We start from the raw sequence: 25,256 nt of genomic DNA on the forward strand, positions 1-25,256 counted from the left end.
AATAAATTTCTATATAATGTGCATCTCTAGTGATGATGTGTTCCATTGGTATCATCTTGTCTTGGAACACCTGCCCTGCTAACACTATGTTTTGAAACTAGCTAATACCAGAGTGCTGAAAACTACTCTTCAACAAGGAAGATGTGGCTCAGTTTCACCTCTTTGTAGACAAATGTATATTTTTCAATGCCCTATGATAAACCTGTATAGAAATCCAGAAGTAAAGGCTAGTCCCTTTAAAAAACGGCCAATACTTTAGATTTTTTAAAAAGAAATCACCAATAATAGTGGCCTTCTTCATTACCAAGTAATTTTTCAGAACTAAAAATGACCCAAGTGAATGGCCTGAACTTGTTTTTTGTTAATTTTGGATAAATAGGTCTGTTTAAGAACCATGCTGTTCAAGATACTTGCAATACAAAATGTTGCAGACATTGAGAAACAGTAATTTCATCCAAGAAAGTCAATGTCCATACAATACACACAAAATCCTCAGAGGAGTCCTTATGGAGTGGATTATCCTCATTAATAATAATCTTCATTCTTGAAGTTGGGATGGCAACCACCCACTTACAAGGCAAAGTGAAAGAGAGGAAAGCAACATAAACTCTCTACTTGGGATGAATTTGCCTTTGTAGGGAATTTATTCTAAGAGTGGCAGATCAGGGGCAGCTAAGTAGCTCCATGGTTAGAGTACAGGCCCTGGAGTCAGGAAGACATGAGATCAAATCTACCTCAGATACTTAATGATTGCCTAACTTTGTGACCTTTGTGCAAGTCACAACACCACTGTATTGCAAAAACTAAAACAAAACAAAAAGAGTAACAGAGTAGACAGTTTGGGGAGAAAATGCACTCAAAATAATGGGTCTTTTCCTTGGACATGCTTCTCACTGACCTCAACTAGATTTTCCTTTGAGAACACATGTATGTTGTTGGGAAATCTTACCTGAAGGATTCACACTATTTAAAATCATTGCTCAGTACCCTGCCATTAAAAAGAAAATGAGCACAGATGTTCTTAAAATGAATAACCATCAGGGCAGCTAGGTGGTGCAGTGAATAGAGCACTGGTCCTGGAGTCAGGAGTACCTGAGTTAAAATCTGGCCTCAGACACTTAATAATTACCTAGTTGTGTGGCCTTGGGCAAGCCACTTAACCCCATTGCCTCGCAAAAACTAAAAAAGAATAACCATCAAACACTGTCAGGCAAACATACAAATGAGTCTTATTAAAAATCCAAATAAACATTGCTTTTTTATATGTCCATGGGATGGTGTGGGTTGGCTGTTACACAAAGGTAAAATTAACATGATATTCACTAGAATTTAGAAAAATCACAGTGAATCCTAATCATCATGCTATGTCTTCTGTTCCTATCATTTCATCAGCAGATGAACTTAGAAGCTGTGGTAAGACTCAAATCAGTTTAATACTTGCTATCAACATTCATCCAGATTCTGGAGTAGAAAATGGCTTAACCACAGATTGCATTTATTCCAAGAATCTTCACTCAATAGTCTAAATCGATCATCTATGGACAGAGGTCTATTTCTAACAGACTCCACAGGACTATAAAAATCTTTAGTGTTTGTGCCAACCACCAACAACTTTTCATGTTTTCTAAAAGACCCAAGGAAAGGAGAGAGACTGAACCTGCTACTTTACTGGCATTGGGAAGTACCGATAAGGAAACTCCTTCTAACAATGCAGACCTCCACTTAATCTATACCTTGAGAAGTTGTTGAGGACTTGGGAACTGACTTACTCAATGTCACAAAGCCAGCCAGGATGTACACATCAGAGGCAGAAGTCAAACCCAGGTCCTCCTGATTCTCTGAAATCAGTTCTCTAACTAAAAACTCAAGCAGGAAAACTAAAGACAGTCTCAAAGAGAATATTCCTTTTTATGTGTTCCCTTCTGTATCTTCTACCAGTGCCACTATTCCCACAAGGTCCTTTTCCCAATGCACAACAACACCTCTACCTTTCTATGCAAAAAAGGATGTTGGGGGTCATATAGTCCAAACACATCTTTTTTCTAGAAAAGGGGAAAAGAGTCCCAGAATGATGATTACTCAAGGCATTAGTGAAAAAGGCACCATTAGAACTCAGGTTTCTTGACTCCTAATTCCAATCCAATTAAACAAATACTGATAAAATACCTACTGTGTGCAAAGCACTAAATCACACTTCCTCTCTAACTCAAGGTAACAGGCATTAGGCAAATACTCTAAGTGTTGGGGACCCACAGACCACCCCCCAAAAATCCTTGTCTTCAAGAAGTTCACATTTTAAAGAAGGGGAGACAACAGAGAAATATGTATGTACGAAATATAAGCAAGACAAATTAGATTGGATCACAAAGCATAAGGAGGAGAAGGAGGGCATTTAGCTAAGCCTTGAAAGAAGCCAGGGAAGTCAGAAGATAAAATGAGAAGGGAGAGAGTCCCAGACCTAGTACAGGAGTGGGACAGAGGGTGATAGGCAGATAGAGAGGATGCCTTGGGTAAGCCACAACAGGAAGACCACATCCTATTTCTATCCAACCTCTTTCAAAACTAGTATGTGAAAACTTTTTGTCCTTTATTACATATGAAGGTTGGCTATACTCAGATCATTTTCATGGTCCTTCATGCCACTGTTTTCCAGCTCTTCTATGTTCTTCCTGAGATGCAAGTAACCCAAAATGTCCAATTAACAATTAAATGGCAAACAATTAAATGGTATCTATGAGATACCATAGAATAAATGCACAATGCTTGTGAATAAATTTCTTCTCATGCCTACTGTTTCATTTTGGAATAGTTACATAAAGAAACATATTAAAAAGCTTTATTATATTTTATGACATACAATGTTACCATCAACTCTTAGTTATACACAAACACGGAAGGGACAGAGCATGAACAGTCCAAACATTACAATGGTGATAGTTTTTTGCTATCTTACTGGAAGGACTGAGAATTAGGGTTCTAAATCTTTGAGTTGACTAGTTAATGTTTTAGGTGATTTCTCTCATTCTTCTCTTATGCTTTCTCTTGAAGATCTACAGAAAATAGGAAATTAAAGGATGTTATCTAACAAAAACTCCATGAGGAAGAAATCTAACTGATCCCTCTTTTTGTCCCACTCCACCCCCCAAAAGCCCCACAGTAAGAATAATAAACTGAATAATAAAGAAGAAAAATAAACCAACTGAAGCTCCATTTCTATAGTTATTCATTTGTTAGAAGGTTGAATAACAGAGATCAGCTTACTTATTAACTTTTCTTGCAGTTCCTCAGTACAAGTCAGCAAAAAGACAGCAGTGCCAAGTTGTAGAGATGGCAGGATTAGAGCTTTGATGCAGGTAAAGCTAACATCTTGCTGGAGAAGGGAAGTACTCTCATTCCCTGAGTTCTGGTTGGTATGGTATACCCAATGTGGTTTGGCTGAATATTCCTCTCTGCTTTCTCCAACAGAAGAATCACTCCTATGCACTGGTTCCTCTAAGGAAATCTTGGGGGGGGGGGGTGTCAAGCTTTTATAAGATCAAATGAATGGATATAAATATGCCTGAAAATACAGTGAGCAAATTCTACTGCAATACAATATGGTGGTCAATTAGATTTGGCTCCATTTTTAATAATTTACCTCAAAGAGAAAGCAATGCCCTTTTTTCATTCTAACATGCTGAGTAAAGCAAAGAGAACGATTTAAGAAACTGAAATATTTTTAAACAAATTGTGGATTGATAGAAATATCAGTGAATCAATGAGCACTTCTAACTAGCCAACTCTGAGCTGAGCCCAGCACCAGCCACTGATATTCTTCTGGTAGAATGCATGTTTATAGAGAAGTAAATATAGAATAGATAACAAATAATCAGAAAAGTGAGACTGGTAAGGGGATGGTGACAGACCATATATGATTAAGAATTAAGTATTGGAGATGGTCACTTAACTGAACACAGAAAGGAATTCCATGGGGAGCATCCAGACAGAGACTGGGGACCACCTATCTAACTGGCGGAATTTGGAGTGTATAAAAGAGCAATATGCAATGGACCTTGAAAGGCAGACTAAAGAGCCAGATAAGGAAAGACTTTGATGTCAACATCTACATTTTATCCCAGATACAATGGTGAGCTTCTTAAGCAAGGAAGGGACATGATTAGACATGAATTTTAGGAATATCAGTTTGGTAACTGGGCAATGATCAATCTGGAAAAAGAAGAGATTGAGTTCAGAAGTACTAATTAGGAGGCTATTGATGAGAGGTGACAGGGTAATTATAAAAGAAGAAAAAAAAAACAAAGAAAAAGAAAAATTATTTTCCAAAAGAAAATTAAAGACTATTGTATATACTCTTTAAGACATCTGATTTATCTCTGTATCTCCCTCAGAATTCAATATAATGCAGAGAAAAGGCAATTAAAGTTGCTTTATTATTAATTGTATAACTTTTTTTCACTTATAAACAATACATTCTAAAATACATTTAAAATAGTACTAGAATACTTATAATTTGTTGCTCATAATGTAAAATAAGATATCCACACTCACAGATGAAAATAGAAAATTCTAAGATTTTATATCTTTATAGCAATTTTATTCAAGGTAATTTTAACTTTTGCCTTTATTTGACTACTCCTAGGATTTCTGGAGCAGAGGGAGAGGGGAGAAGAGGAAATCTAAGGCTAGATAATGCCAATAGAATGAATATTCTGTTACATAGCACCTGATGGGAAAGACCTCAAGAACCAGTTTAGCTGCATTGAGAACTATCAAGCGGGGCATAGGGTAATGACTTTTTTTTTTTATCAGAATCATTTTAAAAAACTTTTTAAAAAGAATTTCCATAAGGGACATAGTAGAATAGTAAACGATGATTACATATGAAATTACAAATCTATTATGTACAATTTGGAGAGTGGGATGGGAAAGGAGGGTGGAAGGAAATTATGTAACTTAAAAATATGTATATAAATTGATCATGTAATGTTTTTCTTTTCTTTCCTCCCTCCCCCTACCCTAGAGATTATTACCATTCCTGAATTCCACTCAACTTGCAGAAGGAGAATACCCAAACTGATGAAATCAGAAATCTTTGAAGTGGGTGTATGGCTTACTAAATATCTGTTAAGAGTAAGAGTTTCTTCTCTTTTTTGAAGTGGCAAAAAAATCAGGAATTGAGGGGTTGCCCATCATCTGGGGAATGGCTGAACAAATTATAGTATATGAATGTTATGGAATACTGCTGTTCAATTAGAAACCATAAATGGTCAGATTCTAGAGAAGCATGGAATGAATTACAGGGTCTGATGCTGAGTGAAGGGAGCAGAATCAAGAGAACAATGTACATGTTGTACAATGTGAGCTGATTAACCTTGATAGATGCAGTTCCCCTAGAAGTTCAGAGAGCTAGGCTATCCCTATTAGACTAGCTATGGACAATGCTATACCTAACCAGAGAAAAACAAAACAAAACCAAAAAACCTTCAGAATCTGAATGAACACTACATTTACTTTTTTAAAAAAAATTTCTCTTGTGTATTTATTTTCTATCTCATCTATCCTTCTTTTCCCTTAATCCTAAAAATGACTAATCTGTAAACTTGTTTAACACAAATGTGTATGTACAATATTCACCTGACTGTTTGCCATTGAGAAGAGTGAGGTAGGAAAGGAGGGTGGAAGGAAATTATGTAACTTAAAAATATGCATATGCTTATGGATGAATGTTGAAAAACTTTCACACCATGTAACTGGAAAAATAAAATAAAATAGCAGTTGAAAAAAAAAAAGAGTATGAACTTCTTGCATTTCTGGTCTTCTCAAATAAGACATTTAGCCCAGAGTCTCAAATACAGTAGATACTTAATAAAAGTTTAATCTCTTCCCTTCCTCCAGTCTCTTCCACTGCTGCCAAGTGTCTGAACTACAGAATATAACTTCTCTTGCAATGGACTAAATTAATTCAGACAACAAACATATTTGAGAGAAGAATCATGAAAATATTCTTCTTTTTCTTGAGAAATAAATATCATTTTTAGAGTGGTTAGACTAAACCAAACCATACTTACTGTTTGTTCAATTATAGGTCTCAGAGAAGACACATGACATGTTGATTTTCAAAATTGCTGATAGATACATAAGATCATCATAAAAGAATCTAAAGAAGGTCTTTCATATAGTCACATGCTTAGTTTGGTTTTTTGATACCAATTTGGGGTTATGCATCATAAAACTGAACTGAAAGACAATATCCCAATTCTCAAGCCATGGACTAAAATAATTATAATAATATTAATAATGATATGGTACTCTCTAAGGTTAGACAGCATCTTTTCTCAGAACTGTCTGAGGTATCCTTACAAATTCATGTTCACAACATCTTGGTAAATCAGAAAAGGAAATATGGAGATTTGGAAGGAGAAATGGAAACAGAGAGAAGTTATGAGACCAACCCATGTCACATGGTGGATTAGTGGAACCTATACCAATTCTATTAACTCTCTGCTTACTTGTCCCAAGCAAAAGAAAAATGCAGTTAAGACTGCTTTAAAAATAAAGCAAGTATTCTAAAGTGATCACTGTAAATTGCACTGGAAAGTAAACACAAGTACCATAAAGAATATAACTTTTCAACAGAGAGTATCAGTTAAAGCAATGGGTTCCCATTAAATGGGCTCTAATTCCTTGTACCCTCTCCTCAACCTTTTCTGATTCTTCATAGACTTACTCACTTAAGCATTTATTGAATGTCTGGTATATTCTGTGGATTCTGTCACTTCAGTTGTGTCCAACCCTTCATGATCCTATTTGGGATTTTCTTGGGGTTGTTTGCCATTGCCTGATGCAATGAATCCCTTTTGTCAGGTTATATGCCAGGCACCTTGATAAGTTCTGAGAATACAAATTAAAAAATTAAAGTTCCTGAACTCAAGGAGTTTACACTCTTGGGAGATAGGGGATGGGAAGTGCTTAGGAAACATGCAGCATAGTCACAATTGAATAAATAACACATAAAGTAACAAAAATTGGATTTCCCAGAATTTTCATTAGAAGAATTATTAAAATGTTATCCTTTCAAATGAAGGACTAATACATAACAAAATATAGCCAAGATTTTCCTAATGTCTTCCTCTTCTACATGTTATTGGTGAAGGGAAGGGAAGGGCTGCACGGTTTTAGAAATAACAAACAAACAAACAAACAAATAACAAACTACTAGCTGAATTTTCTTATCTTCTTATCTTCCAGAATCAAAATCTCCAGTCTTTAATCCTCACTTTGACCCCAACCCCTACAGCAGGAGAGGAAGGGGCAGGAAGCTTTAATAACTTTTTCTCTTGTATCTTCCAAAACCACTTGCATGTATATTTCCAAATTCTATACAACTCACATCATGTTCTCACTTAATTTTTTCTGAACACAGGAATGGAATTTTCTAGATAACATACTCAAAAAAACCCAACACAAATTCTATATGTTCACTACAAAAATTCTCCATGAAAAAAGTTGCTTTTTATTTGCTTTTTGTTATAGTGATTTTGAAAAGCAATGGTTAAAACAGTACTGAGTTCATTCTATCATATCTTACTTACATATGTGGTTTAGTTGATTCTGTCTTCTGATTCCATCAATGTGAATGGAAGACATCTCATCCTTTTGGAATTTAGTCTCAGAGATTTTTTTTTAATCTCTCTTTTGTGTCTTTGAAACATATTATGAGTCTATTATATCTTTAAAAAAGTGTGGAAATGGTGGCTTTGGGTCATTTTTGGCACTTAAGAGCATCCAGTCAGGGATCTCCAACAGATCAGGATGGAATACAAGATGGTGGTGCAATTAACTGCCAGTCATTGGACTCCCTTAATCCTAAACCTCTCTACTGAAGGCATAAACTGATAGAAAGTTTCCATCCTTCTGTTTATACAAAAGATAAACTCAAATGCAGAAGCACCTAGGAAATTACTAAGATTTCTGTCTCTGACTTTGGGTCTCTCTCTTCTCTTTCTGTCTCTGTCTCTCTCCTTCCGTCTCTTTCTCTCCACATGCCTCCTCCCCCCACTTCCAAAATAATATTAACAAATCTCACAACAGTCTTTGCAAAGTGACACCAGTTACTACTTAGGAATCATAAGTTGGGAAGGAGAGGAGGGAAGAATGTTTCCAATGCTAGTAAAAGGAAAAATTTCTTATTTTAAAACTTTTTTTTAAAGAGGCAATTTATGTCTGAAGACAAGAGAACAACTATCAGTTCCAATGACTCAGAATGCTGTGCTCAATCACGAGACAGATGTTTTAAAACCATCTGTCCATCATTACGAAAGAAATATGATTTTTTTTTGCAATGGAGGAAAAGTTATAAACGCACTCAAAATAACATGCTTAGTTTCTTTGAAACTAAGTAAATGAACCAAGAAACCTACTCACTGGAACAAGAGACTAAGATTTATTTTCCCAAATGAATGCATTACTTCCAGTCTATTTAAAGATCAATATCCAGAGAAGGAGAGAAGGTTAAATAAAGGAAGGAAGTTTTTTGTTTTATAGTTCAGGGGAACAACATGATTATTAGGATGGCTAAATGACTAACAAAGGAACTGAGGCTCAGAAAGACTTTGCCTATCTTCCTTAAGGGCAGGTTTGTCCATGCCACCTCCCTATTCAATAATCTCTGGTATGAAATATAAAATCCTGCTTCACCTTAAAGTGCTTTCTTCATCACCTTTCCAGTCTTTTTATACCTTGGTCCTCTCCACACACTCCATGATCCAGTGACTTAAACCACACAAAAGTTAATTAAAAAAAAAACAAAACCAAACCTCTGTCGCTGACAGAGCATATTCATATTCCTCTCTTCCTTCAAGCCCCAGGTAAAATGTCACCTTTCCTGGTGCCCCCTCTATACTATTGTTCCTCTCTCTCTTCAAGGATCCCCAAATGATCCTGTAGATGCCTTCTCTGTACACATTTAGGCACTCACCACAAGAAAGTGAGCTCCCAGAGGCAGGGAATAGTTTGACTTGTCTTTGCACATGCCTGCAATGAGTGGGGCACCTGGGACATAGTAAGTTGATGTTAGTAAGATGGCAATGAGCAAGGAGAACAAGGGATCCAAGATTGATTCAAGCTTAAGGCCTGAGGATGAACAAAGACTGTGATGCTGAAATAATAGTGATGAAATCTACTGACACCACTTCATGTTTTAAAGTTTACAAAATGCTTTCCTTTCATTATAACATTTGATATGAGTCTATAAGGCCAAGGGACCGAGCATGAACATATAATGGTGGTTCAAGATACAGCAATCTCAGGGTTGGAGGACAACATGTGCGTGCCAGGAAAAGAAGTGCATATGAGAAAGCAGTGAGGAGAGGGATTGACTGCCCCTCCCAAGTGGAGTCCCTTGGAACTGGGATGACCCCACAACGGCAGCCAAGCAGCTATTGTGGCTTGCAGGGTTGAGATATATTCTGTAAGCTGACAAGTAAGTCCTGGCTCTCCTCTGTTTATTTCAGAGCTCTCTGGCTCAGTCTATGTTTGAGGGGGTAAATGGGGATGCCAAGGCCCTCTGATACACTTCAGTGAGGTCAAGACAATCAGTCTGACCTTTACCCTCAAGAAAAGGACTATGATATTTGGGATTTGTAGTAGTATATATCTATGCTGTTACTATAACTTGAACAAACTCTGGGCTACAATATGTCTAAATGATAGATATTTTTCCTATGTAGCTACCAACTCCATCGTTTTAACAAACCTTACATAGGAAGGTTAAGGTATCTTTGCTGATATCTTTTATGAGGAAACAATAGACAAAAAAAATCAAAACTCTGTAAAGATGAATGAGTAGAGAATAAAATTGTCAGTAAACAGAATTTTAAGTACAAGTGGAGTAAAACATAAAATCATTTTGACAACATTTTAGCCATTTTGAAAACCAGAAATGGGTTTAAAGTTAGCTTACTGATTAACATTCAATGTCCATAGCATAATGGGATATGATGATACTGATGATGTTAAGACACAGGAACAACCTAGAGTTGCTTTTTTTTTTTGAATTATGAAAAACCTGAATGTGTTTGGTAGTTTTGTTCACTCATAGAAAAATATCATTATTACCTAGAATATATGTTCAATTTCGATTTTTTTTCTGTCCTCAAGAAGCTTCTAATTAAATTGGAAAGGAAGACCAAAAGAAAGACAAATCAGAATAAATTAGGTTATGTACCTAATATGAATCTGAAGGAATTCAAATTGCATCATATTCCCAGAACAAACTACAGTCTCTGGTACTTCTGAAACTCCTTCTTAGAAGTCTGACACAATTCTAGTTGTTTCAAGTGGTTCAGACAGCTGTGAATCCTAGAAGTTGTGTTACCTTTCAGTTCATATTTCTCTACTTTGTCTTCAAGGATATCACAAGATGTTCTGTCTGATGCAGGCAGAAATAAAAATGGACTATATCTGATAAGTCTCTTGATTTAACAAAAGATAGTCTCTACCAGACAGGCACAATCGTGCTTGGCAAACACTAGGAGAAGGCAGGAGGAAGGAAGGGGAGAAGGCACTTCCAAGAGGTGAAGCAGAATCCTTAAGGTAGAGGATGCACCTGGGACATTCTCCCTAAACAACACCTGAGGAGAGACCAGGATGGGGTGACAAATCTCAAAGTTAAACCAGTTTAGAATGTAACAGGCAGGATGGAGGCAGGGCAACCAGAAGGAAGGTAAAGCTAGGATGCAGCTACACCAGAAAAGAGTGACATTGCAGAGGACTGTTAGGATAGAGGACAAACTAGGCAAAATCAGCCAGACAGGTGCCAATGGTAGAGAACACTCTTGGTGGGGTCCACAGAAGACAGGGACATGCTGGGATGGGGTCTAGGGTAAGCATCTTCCCAAGACTAGTGAGAAAGTTAGCTCAACCCTAGGCATGACTGGGCTAAAAAAGTTCTAAGGGTCACAGAGCTAGGTACTAGTAGAACCCAGGCCTCCTGATGTTCACTGCTCCTTCTCCTGCAACATCAATGAAAGAATTGTCATCTAAGTATTTATTAAGCATTCACAGGCCTAGCCCTCTAATTGGCATTGGAGATATTTATACAATGAATAAACTTATACTGATTCCCAAGATTACTTTCTTAACATGTCAACAACCATACCCCAAGATGGGTGATCTTATTTTATTTGCCTTCACCAAATATACTGTCCAATTTGAGACACAATTTGTTGAGGAAATACTATTGCAAGATTACATGTAAGCCCACTTTGGAATTTAATTCTCTGTGCTGGGGAAGTACAGACAAAAATGATGATGAAACTAAGGAGGCACATTAAGGTTACTTGGGAGAACCACATAGATGAGCCTCAATCCACATACAGACCTCTAAAATGCTAGACCAAAATGCTTTGGAATATTCAAACCAAACCCATTTCTCCTACAATAAAAATAAAAATGAGAAGAATGTTTTCAGAAGGTATTATAATTGCCTGAATTATTTATTTGTAGAAATAAAAGTCATGCCTATTAAATGTTTTTGCTTCCAGCATACATTTAATCTAGGCATAGTCCATGATATCTATTTTCAGGTACCTTCAATGTTCCCAGGCTAACACGTTAAGAAACTTAGGAAATATAAACCACAGATATGTATTTAATGAGAGAAATCTAATGAAAAATGTCAACTTGGGGCTATTATGGTTGGCATGGGTAAGATAAACCATAGGCTGTTATTGTATTTAAACCATATGCCCCTTCAAAAGAATGGCAACATGGCAGAAAACTCCTGAAAGGGACTAGCCTGGCCTACTTCAATGTGCTACTGATTATACCCATCTTTCGATATACTTCAAATGCTTTATAAGTTGTTTCTCCATAACCAACATCTGTCCTATCACTGGAGTATCAAGGCATGCCTGGTTTATCAGCTGTACCACATTTAAAAGAAATTAAAGTTAACAAAGATCTAGACTGGTGACCAAAATGAAACCCAAGCTGCTAAGTGAAAAATTCATGATGTAACCATAAGAACACAACAGCAGGAATGTGACAACAATGATCACATATCTATGATATGTGCATAGAATCTCACATTTACAAATGGGGAAATGAGAAAGTCTGGTGTTTTCAGGGATGGTACAACTTTAATTACCTAGAAATCATTTGCCCCTTCAAAAGAAGAGCAGTTTGTTGAAAAATTCCTGAAAAGGATTTCCACCACCCCCAGCCCCCAACTTCCATTTCTTCCCCAAAACTACTGTTCCTGGCTTGCTATATCAGGTAGCAAGAAGTAGAAAGATGTTCTACTACATAATTGAGAGTGCTGATGTAAACTGATCATATCCAAGAGAATTGAGAGTTAGCTGTGAATACACTTAACACAAATGAAACATAAAACTGCCAAGTCTTATTTTCATAGCAAAAAATTATGAAGTAATCTTTAGAAAATCATACATCTGTTCCTTTCACATCTGTCATCAGAGTACTGGATATCATTTGTGTTTATCATTGTATCATTACATTTAGAGACAGAAGGAACATCAGAGGTGTACAATTAGCACCACACCTCATTTCCTATAGTAGACAAGAAAAGTCAAGGGACTTATCCTGGGGGTTCTAGTCAAAACTCCAAATCCAGAGCTCCTATGAATTAATCCATTTTTTGAAAGTAATAAATTTTATTTGTTTTATATTATTACAATAATCGTGTTGTGAGAGCAATCATAACCGCCCCCCCAAAAAAAGAATGAGAAACCTCAAGAATAGTGAGAGAGGGAAAAAAATGAACTTCAGTCTGTGTTCAGATTCCAACTGCTCTGTCTCTGGGGTAAGTTGCCTTCTTTATCATATGTCCACCAAAGAAGTTGCTTCAATATTTTCCCCACAGTTGCTATTACTAGCTGTACCTCCACCCTATTCCTCCCCACTCTCATTTATTCTATTCTCTCCCTCTCCTTTCACCCTGTCCCTGTTCAGAAGGGTGTTGTATCTGAGTACCCTCTCCCATGATCTTCCCTCTCTTCTATCACCTACCCCCCCCTTCCTCCCCTTGTTCCCATTATCCCATCCCTTTCTTCTCATTTTTCTCTAGGGTAGATTTCTATACCCTATTAAGTATGCATGTTATTTCCTCTCAGCCATTTCTGATGAGAATGAAGGTTCACTTATTCCCCCTCACCTTCCCCCCATTCTACTCCACTAAAAAAGCTTCCTCTTGATTCCTATGTGAAATATCAGTCCCTTCTTCTTCTCCCCTTTCCTTTCCACCTAGTGCTTTCCTTTATTGCCCGACTGACTCCATTTACTATATTATACAATCATATTCAGCTCCTTCCTGCACTGTGTCCTTCTAACTGCTCTTATGAATGAGAAAGTTCATATGAGTTCTTAGGATCTTCTTCCCCATGCAGGAATACAAGTTCAACATCATTAAGTTCCTCATAGTTAGTCCTTCTTGTCCACCCCCCTTATTGGTTCACTTGACTCCTGAACTTGGAGAACCAACTTTCTGTTCAGCTCTGCTTGTTTCAATAGGAAAGTCTGAAAAGTCCTCTGTTTCATTAAAAGTTCATCTTTTCCCCTGAAAGAGGATGTTCAGTTTTGCTGAGTGACTGATTCTTGCTTGTAAACCAAAATCTTTTGCTTTCCAGAATATCATATTCCAAGCCTTATGAGTCCTTAATGTAGATGCTGGCAGATCCTGTGTAATCCTGACTAGAGAGCTGCAGTAGTTGAACTATTTGTTTCTGGCAGTTTTTAGTATTTTCTCTTTGACTTGGGAGTTAACCAAAGGGCTGCTCTGAGGCCAGAGCTCCACTCTGCACTCACTCTGGTACAGTAGAGTTCTCTCTCTACCCCTTCTGGCTGTTCCCAACCATTAAACTGCCCCCTCTGCCACGGACCCAGGTGTTCAGCCCCTGTACTGCACTACAACTGTGGCTGTGCTGCGGCTTTTTCCAATCCCCAGTCCCAGTGGAACAGACCTGTCCTGGAGATCTTCTAAGTTGTCATGGACTGGGAAATTGTATCACTCAGTCTTTCCCATGGGTTCTGCCCCTCTAGATTTTGGCTGGAGTCATTATTTGATGGCTTTTGGAGTTTTGGGGGGAACAAGTTTCCCGAAATTCCTGCCTTCACACTGACATCTTGGCTCTGCCCCCTTATTAAGATATCTTATCAAAACGGCACACTTCTCTAATGGTGGGAGAGAGTTACCAAATTAATCTATTTTAAGAAAGTCTTAATTTATCCCTCACTCCTTCCAGAAAGCCATTCCTATAATAAAGAATTTTTATTCAACTACTTTTAAGTGGAACTATAAAACAAAAAATCTTTCATCTAGGAATTATTCAACTTTGTACATGAGAAAAGTGAACTAGCAGAGTTGAAATATAGAAGTCTCAACCACCTGACGACCTTTTATTTACTGCTGCAGGTAAGACCTCATATAGTAATGGGGTAAGGGTAGAAGAGGGAGGGAGGAAAACATAACCATTTTCAATACCAAATTAATCTTGATAAGAGTAGCTAGATTACCTAGTGGATAGAGCACCTGGCCTGTAATCAGGAACTCATTTTCCTGAGTTTAAATCTGACCTTGAACACTTTATTAGCCATATGACCCTGGGCAAGTCATGTCATCCTGTTTACCTCAGTTCCTCATCTGTAAAACTGGCTGGAGAAGAAAATGGCAAATATCCAGTATCTTTGTAAAGAAAATCCCAAATGAAGTTCCGAGTCAGATATGGTTGAAATAACTGAACAACAAACAACAAAGGTAAACTTGATGCCTATTAAAATAGCTCAAGTCAGCACTGACTATCTAGAATGTGAGATCTTTTAACCCTAATACTGGAAAATTCCCAGGAAAAAATGGGGGGAAAAAAGAACTCATTTCCTCTAGAACCAAGGCCAGAGTAAGATTCATGGCTGTTGCTCCTATAAATATTTCTCCAGACATTTTACTAAAATAGTAAGTAGGACTTAGTTGAGAAAATCCTGCATACAATTCTCAAATGACAGAACAGCAGGAACAGCAGAGTTTATTCTCAAGAAGCCATAGACTAAGTCCCTTAGGGTGGCACTTCAGAGGGCTTGATAAAAGCAACAGAAATAGAAGGAATAGCTAAAAATTAGAAGATCCCCTCCTCTCAATTCTTTGCAGAGTTGAATGTGCATTCTACACAGAGGTGTAGAATATTGCCTACAATTTTCTGATTTTTTCAATGAGTTGCTCAGTCTTGCTAGTTTTTTTTCTTAAAATAATTACTCTGTCATATAGGATGATTCCTTTGTATGGGGGACGAGGGAAGGAAAAGGGGAAATTTCTACATTATAAAAATAAGGTATTCTTAAAGGTATGAAGAATGGTCAAGTTGGCTTTATTTGCAAATATTATTGCAACATAATAATTTCCTTGATTTCCCACCAATTGGGGGAAGTTATTGTCCTCTACAAGACCAACTAATGAATGAGGTGGGAATATAATAATATGATTACAACCTGTGACATTTTATTTTCCTATGCTGGTCTTTGGGTCCAGGTAATATTTACTTAGTGGGGATCACCCAAACACCCATCCAAACAGAACATGTTGTAAATAAGGAACAGTGTATATAAGGATCACTTAGTGCCTTTGATTCTGATATAGTATAATGAAGTTGCAAATTTGGGAGCACTGGTAGTGACCAGCCCTGATCTCAGCTCTATTTTTTTGTCACCATAACTTCCTTTTAGATGAGTCACTGATATTCCCCATTCCAGTTTAAGCAAATTAGATTCTTACTCTGTCAGGATGGGAATGGACATTGAGCATGTTTCTCTTACAAGAAGAAAGTTCTAACCTTTTAAAAATTTAATCTAGGAATCACAAAAAATCTAAACATCTTTGTCACCTTGTTAACTGTCAACAACATTCAACCACTCAAAATATGAATTTTTTTCAAACTGATAGCTCCTATGCTACTGTCATTTTATTACAAGGTTAGTTAATTTATCCTGATAATTATGGTCTGAAATTAATTATTGTGATTATTTAGAGATCAAGGAATTCTGATTCCATTATTTTTTAAAAGTTCTTTAACCTTCCAAAAAAAATGATCCCTCTCTACCACACTTTTTTATTATGTTTTAAAGTATCAATGGAAATAAAGAGATTCTGCAATGTCCACCCAAATAGTGTAGAAATCAACTCAAAGAAATATTTGTAACTTTATTCATGACTGGGCAATGTAATTATAGAAGGACCCACCCAAATGAATACAAGAACAAAAACAATAGATTGAAGAAGTTAATGATAAATGTACTTTTTAAAACTGGGTACTACCTATTCATGACACTTGTATATCCATCTACTAAGTTAACTTGCATTATATTTTTCATAATATGTTGAATCTCTCTTTGCTTTCAGCACCTCTGGTCTTTAATGAGGAATTTAATGTATCTGGATCATGCAAAATGTCTCCTGAGGCATTTCCAGAGCTGAAAAAAGCCTGTTGAGCAAACCTGATCTAAGGTAGTGTACTCTAAAGTGAAATATTGCTTGGCCAGAACTGCATACCTCACCATAGCATGGTGAGATTCATAATGTATATGCTAAAAATCAGCAGCAGAAATGCACACAGCTACTTGTGTATTCACACTATCATTTAAGCTTCAGAGTTATCAATATTATGAGATCTCTAAAGGAACTGTTTCCCACAATAGTAGCCTGCCATCATTGTATCTCTGGCTAATAGCTGATGTTGCCCTCCTTGTTTAAAAAAGATGGTGCAATTATAATTCACCTTTGTAAGGTGAATTACAGCATCAAACAAAGGCAAGTTATAATGATCCCATGCCATCATCAATCAATTCTGCTTTTTTAATGTTATCTCTTTTATTACTGTTTGATATCTCAATGGGGGCTTATTCTCAGTTAGTTTGTAAATCATTTGGGAATAGACAAATTATACCTAGTGCTTCCTTGTATAATATTTTCAGGGGAAAAAACTTTCACTAAGTATTTTGTTGATTTAGTTTGATGAACGAAGGGTATGAGAGTGTGTTCTGGTCCTGGGTGATCATCTCTGATGTAGGGCTATGAAGGATGGTCTCTAGGGCACACAAGCTGAGCCTTCAGCTTTCTTTGGAGGGAGCTAACAGCACTGAGCCAATTACATTCCTGGGGACAATGTTTAGCTACTGCTTACTCTAGAAAAACATGGAGAAGGAAACACTTATTAAAAAAGATCAGGGAAAGAAAATTCTCCCTACCAGGAAGACACCCACTAGTTCAACCACTAGTTCAAGACAAGAATAATTGACTAAGATCACACTGTGCTGAAACCAAGTGATTCAAAGAAAGGTAAAAATGTGGCCTCAAGATGAAGCCTTGAAGGAAGCCAGAGGCAGAGGTGAAGAAAGAGAGTAAGGAGAGGGAAGAAGGTCAAGTAGAGGAAGCCTGAAAAGGTAGGAAGGGGCCAGGTTGTCATTGATTTGCCAGTCTGATCAAATGATACATCTGAATAGTCTATTCTGCAATTGCTTAGAATGAGGGATGCAAAGAGCTGACAGTTCTGTTCATCTAATTTTTTTTTTCTCTGTAGGGGAAGTAGGATGGGAGCTCTTTATTATAATTCCTTTAACTAGAGTCTAATGACTAATCCTGGACTGAACTCAAGAATCTTTTAGTGCTCTGAAATCTCAAAACAATATAAGAACTATACTGCAATTATATATTTTCAGCCTTTTTCTATTTTAAAAGACAATTTAATAAGGGAATTTAAGGTCAAATCTTGCAACTCTTTTTAAAATGAAACTTATGAAATAATGGAATTTATTCTGAGAAAGTTCTGCTTGTACTCTGTTGTTTTGGCCAAAATCCATCACCCCATACAAATGGACAACTTCTAAACCTAAGATTGCTCATTTTTTCCCTCCTCACATTGGCAATGAAATGATTTTCACATGATCTGTGTCACTGATTAAATCTTATGAATTACATTGTAAGAAGCATCAGAATCTGATTTTGTAGAATTATAATAGTGAATAAGTTACTAACCAGACTGATAAAAGAAAATGAAAATATAAAACCTTTTTCAATTAGAAGCTTAGTTTAAAAGTAATGACTTTTTAATTTTTCCACAGTGACTAAGCTTAGATAAATGTTTCAGAAATAAATTAAGCATGTAAGGTTTATGAGAAGAAGCAAAATTCTTTTAGAAAAATAATCATTATTCCTATCTATTCTCATATCATCAGACTTAACATAAAGAAACCTTTCATATAAATCAGAAAGCAAGGATTTGTAAAATATGATCCACTTAGGAAAAGAGGGGTTGCTCAGTGAGAAGTCAGTCAATTGCAGACTCAAGATTCAGTTGAGTTTTTCAGACTCCAAACTCAATATACCTTCTATCATAGAACATGTTATGTAAGGATTACTGTTCAATAAAGAGGGTTAAGATTTGAGCTTTAGTAGGTGCATAATCTATTTCTTCAGAGGCTTTTACTGAGAGGACAAGTTTCCATATCATCTTTAATAGTTCAAGTGTGGTCCTGTCTTCAGCTGGGATGATAGCCCTCCCAAGGGCCCCATACCCACTGAGTCACATCTCAGAACTGGAAGGGGTTCACCACATAGAGGTCAGCTAGTAAAACACTCTTAAAAAAAAAAAAAAACAGATTGTTGCCGCTCAGAACCACAGAGTTTAAATGGCAGGACAATGACCACACAATCTGCTTCCTGAACCCAAGGTTTAGAACTTAGGTTTCCTATTTATTAGCTATGTGAACTAGGAAAAGACTTCATTTCCTCAACTTAAAAGGGAGTAGACCAAAGGAGCATTATCTCCAATTGCTTTTTGAACTCTAAATCTGGGCTCTTTTCTGTCTACTATGGCATTTCTCCATATTGAGAAGTTAGTAAGTGGAAGAGCAGAGAAAAATTGCTGAGTTTAGATTTGGTATCATAATATGGAGGAGCTAGGTGGCACAGTGGTTGGAATGGATCTTCTAGCCTCAGATACTTACAAGCTGTGTGATCATAGTTAAGTCACTTCACTCTGCCTCATTTTCCTCAACTACAAAATGAACTAGAGAAGGAAATAAGCAATGTACTCTAGGATCTTTGCCAAGAAAACCTGAAATGGGGGTCTCAAAGTCAAATACAACTGAAACAACTGAACAGCAACAAAAAGATCAGAAGATCTGGGCTCAAATCTTGTTTCTAATCCTTTCTACCTGTGTCACTTTAGTTAGTCCACTCTCTGAGCTCAGTTTTCTCCTGTATAACCTGGAAGATGGAGGCAGTATGGATAAAAAGCTGCCCCCCAACTCATGCTGGCAAGCTGACACAAGGCATGTCACCTAAACTTTCAGTGTTCTAGACCAAACTCTGGCTCGGCCAGAAGCAGATTAAACCCTAACTGGGAAATAGTGAACAAAATGAATAAAAATACAACAAAATACAGACTACATCAAGGATGTTTATGCATAGATCAGTAGCCTCGATTTATAGAGTTTGACAACTGCTCTGGAAAATTCTCTAAGACCCTAAGCACAGTCCTGATACAGTTCAATTAAGACTGTTGGATGGGGTTTCCTTCTCAGGAGTTCCTCAGATCACTAATCACAGTTCCAATCAAAAAGGGAAGGGGTAGAACACCGTAACAATATAAGTTCCTTCTACTGTTAAATTCAGGTTTTTTTTTTTAAAGACCAAATGAAGTACTTCAAAATTTACCTCAACCAATGGGGTTAAAAATGCAAACACAGAACAAAGGGGGGGGGGGGGAGTTTCTACATTTTAGGAAATAGTAGATAAGGCTTGTTTGGAAACATCTTTTTTGAAGCTAAACAACTACAAAAGCTTGAGCACATATGTGCCTTGGCTCAAACTTTAATGTTACTTATATGTTCTGAAGAAATCATGGTTAAGTTAGCCTAAACTGAATTAAATTGTTTGAAAAAGAATTATCACCACCTGTAATATATTTTTCACAAAAACTTGGTAAAGAATACTTTCATTGAATTTTGTGTTTGCAGAATTGAGTCCTCATTTCCACTACAATGTACATAACCTGGAATCCTCAGCAACACTTTTATTTGACCACAGTTCATTTATAAATCACAGACTTAAGCAGCCGGACAAGGGAGTGACCCAGACTCCTTGTACTGCTCTCTGGCTGAAAGAGGTTACTCCCTGAATCATAAACGGTGAGTCACTGGCAAACTTGGCTCTGCTGGGGCATACTGTGACTATTAAAAACACGATCACTAATACTCTCAAATTGGTTTGATTTCTTTCCATTTTTATATTTTAATTTGATGATTTCTTGCCAACCTCATAAAGAAAAATACAGAGAACTGTCTGGTTCACAGGTCTCAATCTACAGTCAAATCACTTCCTACTGTGGACACTAGAAGTTCTGGACTGAGTCCAGGCATTTAATTTTTTCCCTTATTTTGAGAAACCACTGAAGACCGAATTGGGTATGTAGTTTTTAGGATTATGCTCTGATCTAGGATACAAAACCACCTAAAAGAAAGCCTGAACTCACATGCATGTTAACATCCCATGGCAGAAGTCCTTCACTTTAAAGGAAACATGAATACTAGCTATTTAATAAGTAAGGCTCATCAACAGCATTCAGTATTCTTCTTATTACAAGGAAAAATCTATGATTCTACAATACTCAACTGAATAAACAATCATTAAGCCCATGCTATATTCAAACATTGGATGGACTGTATGACTTAATGTCTTATTATCTCTTTACCATTACTCACTCTTCTCTCCTTTTTAAGTATTTCCCCTATCTCATCCTTCTTTCTGTTCTATTCCTCAAATCAATGCACTAAAGAAGTCAGATTCTAAGAAGGGCAGGAAATACAGAGTGACAGTAAATTTGGATTCTATGACATCCTTGATTATGTGGCAGTATCAGGATATGGTGAAAACAGTGATTACCAACTATTACAACCTGGGTCAGAATTCTCTCTCCTCTCCTCCTATTACCTTAGATTGCATGTGCATGTATGTACATGTCATATTATCATACTATAAAGGTTCTTAATCTGGAGCCCATAACTTGGAATTTTTAATATTTTAATAACTGCATTTCAATACAATTGGTTTCCTTCAAAATTCCTATATATTTTTAGGCATTTAAAATCCTTATTTTAAGAAGGCTTCATCAGATTGATGAATGGGTCCAGGACCCAAAAATCAATTGATCAATCAATAAGCATTTAGTAAGCACTAGTTGTGCTGAGCACAACAAAAAAAAGAGCAAAAGATGGGATATAATTAAAAGAAAGAAAGCCCTGGAATTTAGCAGTCTTCTATAGAAGGCAGGATTTTAATTGGGACATAGAGCCAGAAAGGTCAGTAATGGAAGCAGAGTAGAAAGAGTATTCCAGGCAGGAATAGAGGCTAAGAACCCATACTTTCTGAAGGCAGAGACTGTTTAATTTTTGACCTATATCTCTAATGATGTATATAGTAGATGCTTATTAAATTAGTAGGTATGCATTGAACTGAATCAATCATTATACTAGGTTTCTTTTTTTTTTATATTTCCAAAACATGAATATTGCTTTCATCTTAAACACTAGAACAGGAAACCAAACCTAATAAAATAAAGCAAAACTTATGAAGCAAGTTTGGGGGCAGAAAAATTCTCACAAGGGATAAATAAATAAATATATATATATATATATATACACACACACACATACATACATATATATATAGACACACACACACATTATGTGTGTATATCACGTATGTATATGTTTTCAAAGGAAAACAAAAGTAACCAGCAGCTTTCAAAATCAGAATCTTATTTGAAGACAGGAAAAATAATGGGATGCTTAAAAAAAGATATTTATGTTAAAAATCCCTAGTGCTATATTTCTTAACAAGCATCCCATCCAGAAGCTGGTTTATTTTTTTCTTCCTCATAATATTTATCTCAGGTGTATAAGTGGAAATAAATGTGGAAGGGAAAAGTTTGGGGATAATTTCAAGGGCAATAATATGACCTCTTTTCTACATGCTACATAATTTTATTTATATCAACCACTACATATAAATATTATGTTAGTCTAAATGCTTAAAGATTATAGTAAGAGATAAGTTGGTATTTGTGACACAGCAGACCAGTCAGCCCTCAATCTGTTATTCACTTTCTTTACGGTCCTAAGTATGAATCTTCTTCATCTCTCTAGCCCTCCAATGTCTTCTTTAAAGTGAGAGGGTTGGAAATGATCATTCTGGTCTTTTCTAGTACTGGGAACCTTGGAGTGGGTCTGGTTTGGGTGGAGCCAGAAGACCCTTATTTCTCCCCCTTTCCCTCAGACTGTAATACATGAGAGGCTCAGCATTCTGAGCAGCAATGGTCCCAAAGTGGAAAACCAGGCTGGGCTTCTTCCAAAAAGCATTTACCTGATTTTTTTTAACCCAACACCCCAGCTCAAATAGGACACTTAGGACATATAACTGCACTTCTCAAAATCTCCAGGTATTTCCCTCTATCCCCATTGGCTCAATAATTTTCGATTCTGATTACTCTGTGGAATTCCCTTCTGCTACGTCTTCAGGCAAAAGCACAGACAATAGCCCTCATCACCAACTTTGAAAATAAAATACAAACAATCTGGGATCCATTTCCAGCATCTACTTCTACCCACAGACTAGTGGGTATTATGAGATCTAGGCCATCTCCAGAACACAAAAAGCAACATGATATTCTGATGTGGTACCCAGAACACCAGCTTCTAACGATGGACACTCAGTCAGACTCCAAGGGAACAATAAGACAATGGCCTTTCCCTGAAAAACTGACCAAATACAAACTATCAGGTGCCATCTCATGCCTCTATAAACAACTTCTTAGGGAATGTTGGATCAATCAAGAAGCATTGATTAAGCACCTAATAATAAAAAAATTAGTGATATTATATACATTTTATGGTATGCAGAGCATTTTTACAGAGGACTTCTCACATGATTTCTTATATCAACCATGGTAGGTAAGTGCTACCATTCTCCCACTTTTATAGATGAGATTATTGAGGCTAAGAGAGTTTTAGTAACTTTCTCAAGGTCACTCATATGATGAGTAAGGGTCTGAGAGAGCATATGCTCCCCTCCTCCCCCTCATTTGGATTCTAGTCCAGGTCTATTAATTCATTATGTTACCAATGTTATTTTATTTTCTTCATCTGTAAAATAAAGAATTTGGAAGGTCCCTTCTCACTCTAAACATAAATAATATGCAGTTACCATTTTCCTCACAAAAAAACTACAATGAAAAAACAAACACTAAAAGATGACCAATTCTAATGCACTCTACATATTATATCATAGAACTAGGGGAAAAAAAGTTTCTACTTTGCTCTGAATATCTCTATACTTGAACTTGGATTTTCATCCTATTATATGGTGCCAGCTGCTAAGAATACAGAAAAACATCAAATAGTCCCTTGCTCCCCTCAAGAAGATTACAGTCTACTTTGGGAGACAACATATGTCTATCTAAGTAGAATTAAACAAATCCAAGGTAATTTGGGAAGCCACTAGAGGTTAGGGAGGGTGCGAAGTCAGGAAAATCACATGTAGAATAGGAAACCTTTTAGTTATAAAAACATCACTTCTACAAAAATATTCATAGCAGCCCTGTTTATGGTAGCAAAGATTGGAAATTGAGTGAATGTCCATCAATTGGGGAATGCCTAAATAAATTGTGGTATAGCTATGTTATGGAACACTATTATTCTATTAGAAACCAGAAGAGATGGGATTTCAGAGAAGCCTGGGAAGACTTTCCATGAACTGATGTTGAGCGAGATAAGCAGAACCAGAAGAACATTATACACCCTAACAGCAACATGGCAGGGTTATGATAAACCTTAATGGACTTGCTCATTGCAATGATATGGGACAATTTTAAGAGTACCTGCAATTGAAAATACCACCTCTATTCAGAGAAAAAACTGTGAAGTTTAAGCAAAGATCAAAGTCTATTACCTTCAATTTAAAAAAAAAAACTGTCTTATATACAACATAACTTTGCTATCTCTAATATTTTATTTTCTTCTCAAGGATATGATTTCTCTCTCAATACATTCAATTTTGACTAATGTATAGCATGTAAACAATGTAAAGATTATCAGACTGCCTTTTGTGGGGGGATAGGGGGATGGGGGAAGGAAGGGAGGGTGGGAAAAAATTGTAAAATTCAAAACCTTACAAAAATGATAAGTAGAAACTACCATAATCACCGCCAAGAACCACTCACAGATGAGAATGGTGACTCTCATGTATCTGGTGGTTCACACATTGCTGGATCACACACTGAAACGAGTCTTGCTGCTGCCAAGCCAGGGGCTGGAAGCAGCTAGATTGCTATATTGGGGATAAAATGAGAAAGTATATTATAAACAAGATCATGTGTTCTTCACTCCTAATTTTCTCTTTTCCGTAAGTGGTTATCACCTAACTACTTTGAAGGAGACATGACTATGAATTCTGTGACTAGTGAGCTTTTTGCCGATTTATTTTTAAATCTCATTTAACTTTATGTTATTCATTGATGATAACTCTCTATAGTGCCCAGGTTTAGAAAAAAATATTTGAAAAGTCAAACTTATCTGAAAGCAGCTTCAATTGTGCTCTTTTCATCAATAAACTTTTTTCATCAAAAATACTCAAGTGAGTTGGTATTTATTTTACCCAAAGCATAAGTCCATCCCAACTTTTCTACTATTTTTCATTTCTTCAATATCTTGCAGTCAGATCACTCAGCTAGAGGCAGACAGCAAATCATCCAAGAGAGCAGGGGAGAAGGCAATAGGGAGGTTTGAATGTGTTCTGCTCTAATGGAGGCCAGGTCCACTACACTATGTGAACTTGGACAAGTTCTTGGAACTTTCTGAGTCTCAGATTCCTCTTCTGTTAAATGAGGGAGATAAACAAGAGTGACCTCCCTTCTCATTTTATTTCTATCTCCTTCTATATGACTGAAATTCACTCAGAATTGGTACTTTATTCACATCAAGCTTCAATAAGATGAACAAAAGTATCCTAATTTAAATGATGGAAGGAATAAGAGAGCTGAAAGATAACCCAATGTAATGCATTGTTGTTTGTTGTTCAGTCTTGATCAACTCTTGTGAACCCTGTGGCCACCAGACTATCCATTGGGTTTCATGGCAAAGATCCAGGAATGGTTTGCCAGATGCTTCTTCAGTAATTGGAAAGGATAGCCTGAATT

General features: G+C 36.6%; 1 protein-coding gene across 13 annotated transcripts in view; it reads right to left on the minus strand.

Annotated features, from left to right (window-relative positions):
* BANP (BTG3 associated nuclear protein) overlaps positions 1 to 25,256 on the minus strand; it is a 273,136-nt gene that overhangs the window by 27,630 nt on the left and 220,250 nt on the right. The window contains exon 12 of one of the 13 annotated variants that reach the window (XM_074201479.1): positions 13,044 to 24,388. The exons of the other annotated variants lie outside the window; for them this stretch is intronic. Coding sequence (XP_074057580.1) covers positions 24,278 to 24,388 — 111 coding nt within the window. The 3' untranslated portion in view covers positions 13,044 to 24,277. Of the gene's footprint in view, positions 1 to 13,043; positions 24,389 to 25,256 lie in introns of those variants that run through there. 13 annotated transcript variants of the gene reach the window in all.

The sequence above is a fragment of the Macrotis lagotis genome, chromosome 1 (assembly GCF_037893015.1).
Source record: "Macrotis lagotis isolate mMagLag1 chromosome 1, bilby.v1.9.chrom.fasta, whole genome shotgun sequence".
Taxonomy (NCBI): domain Eukaryota; kingdom Metazoa; phylum Chordata; class Mammalia; order Peramelemorphia; family Peramelidae; genus Macrotis; species Macrotis lagotis.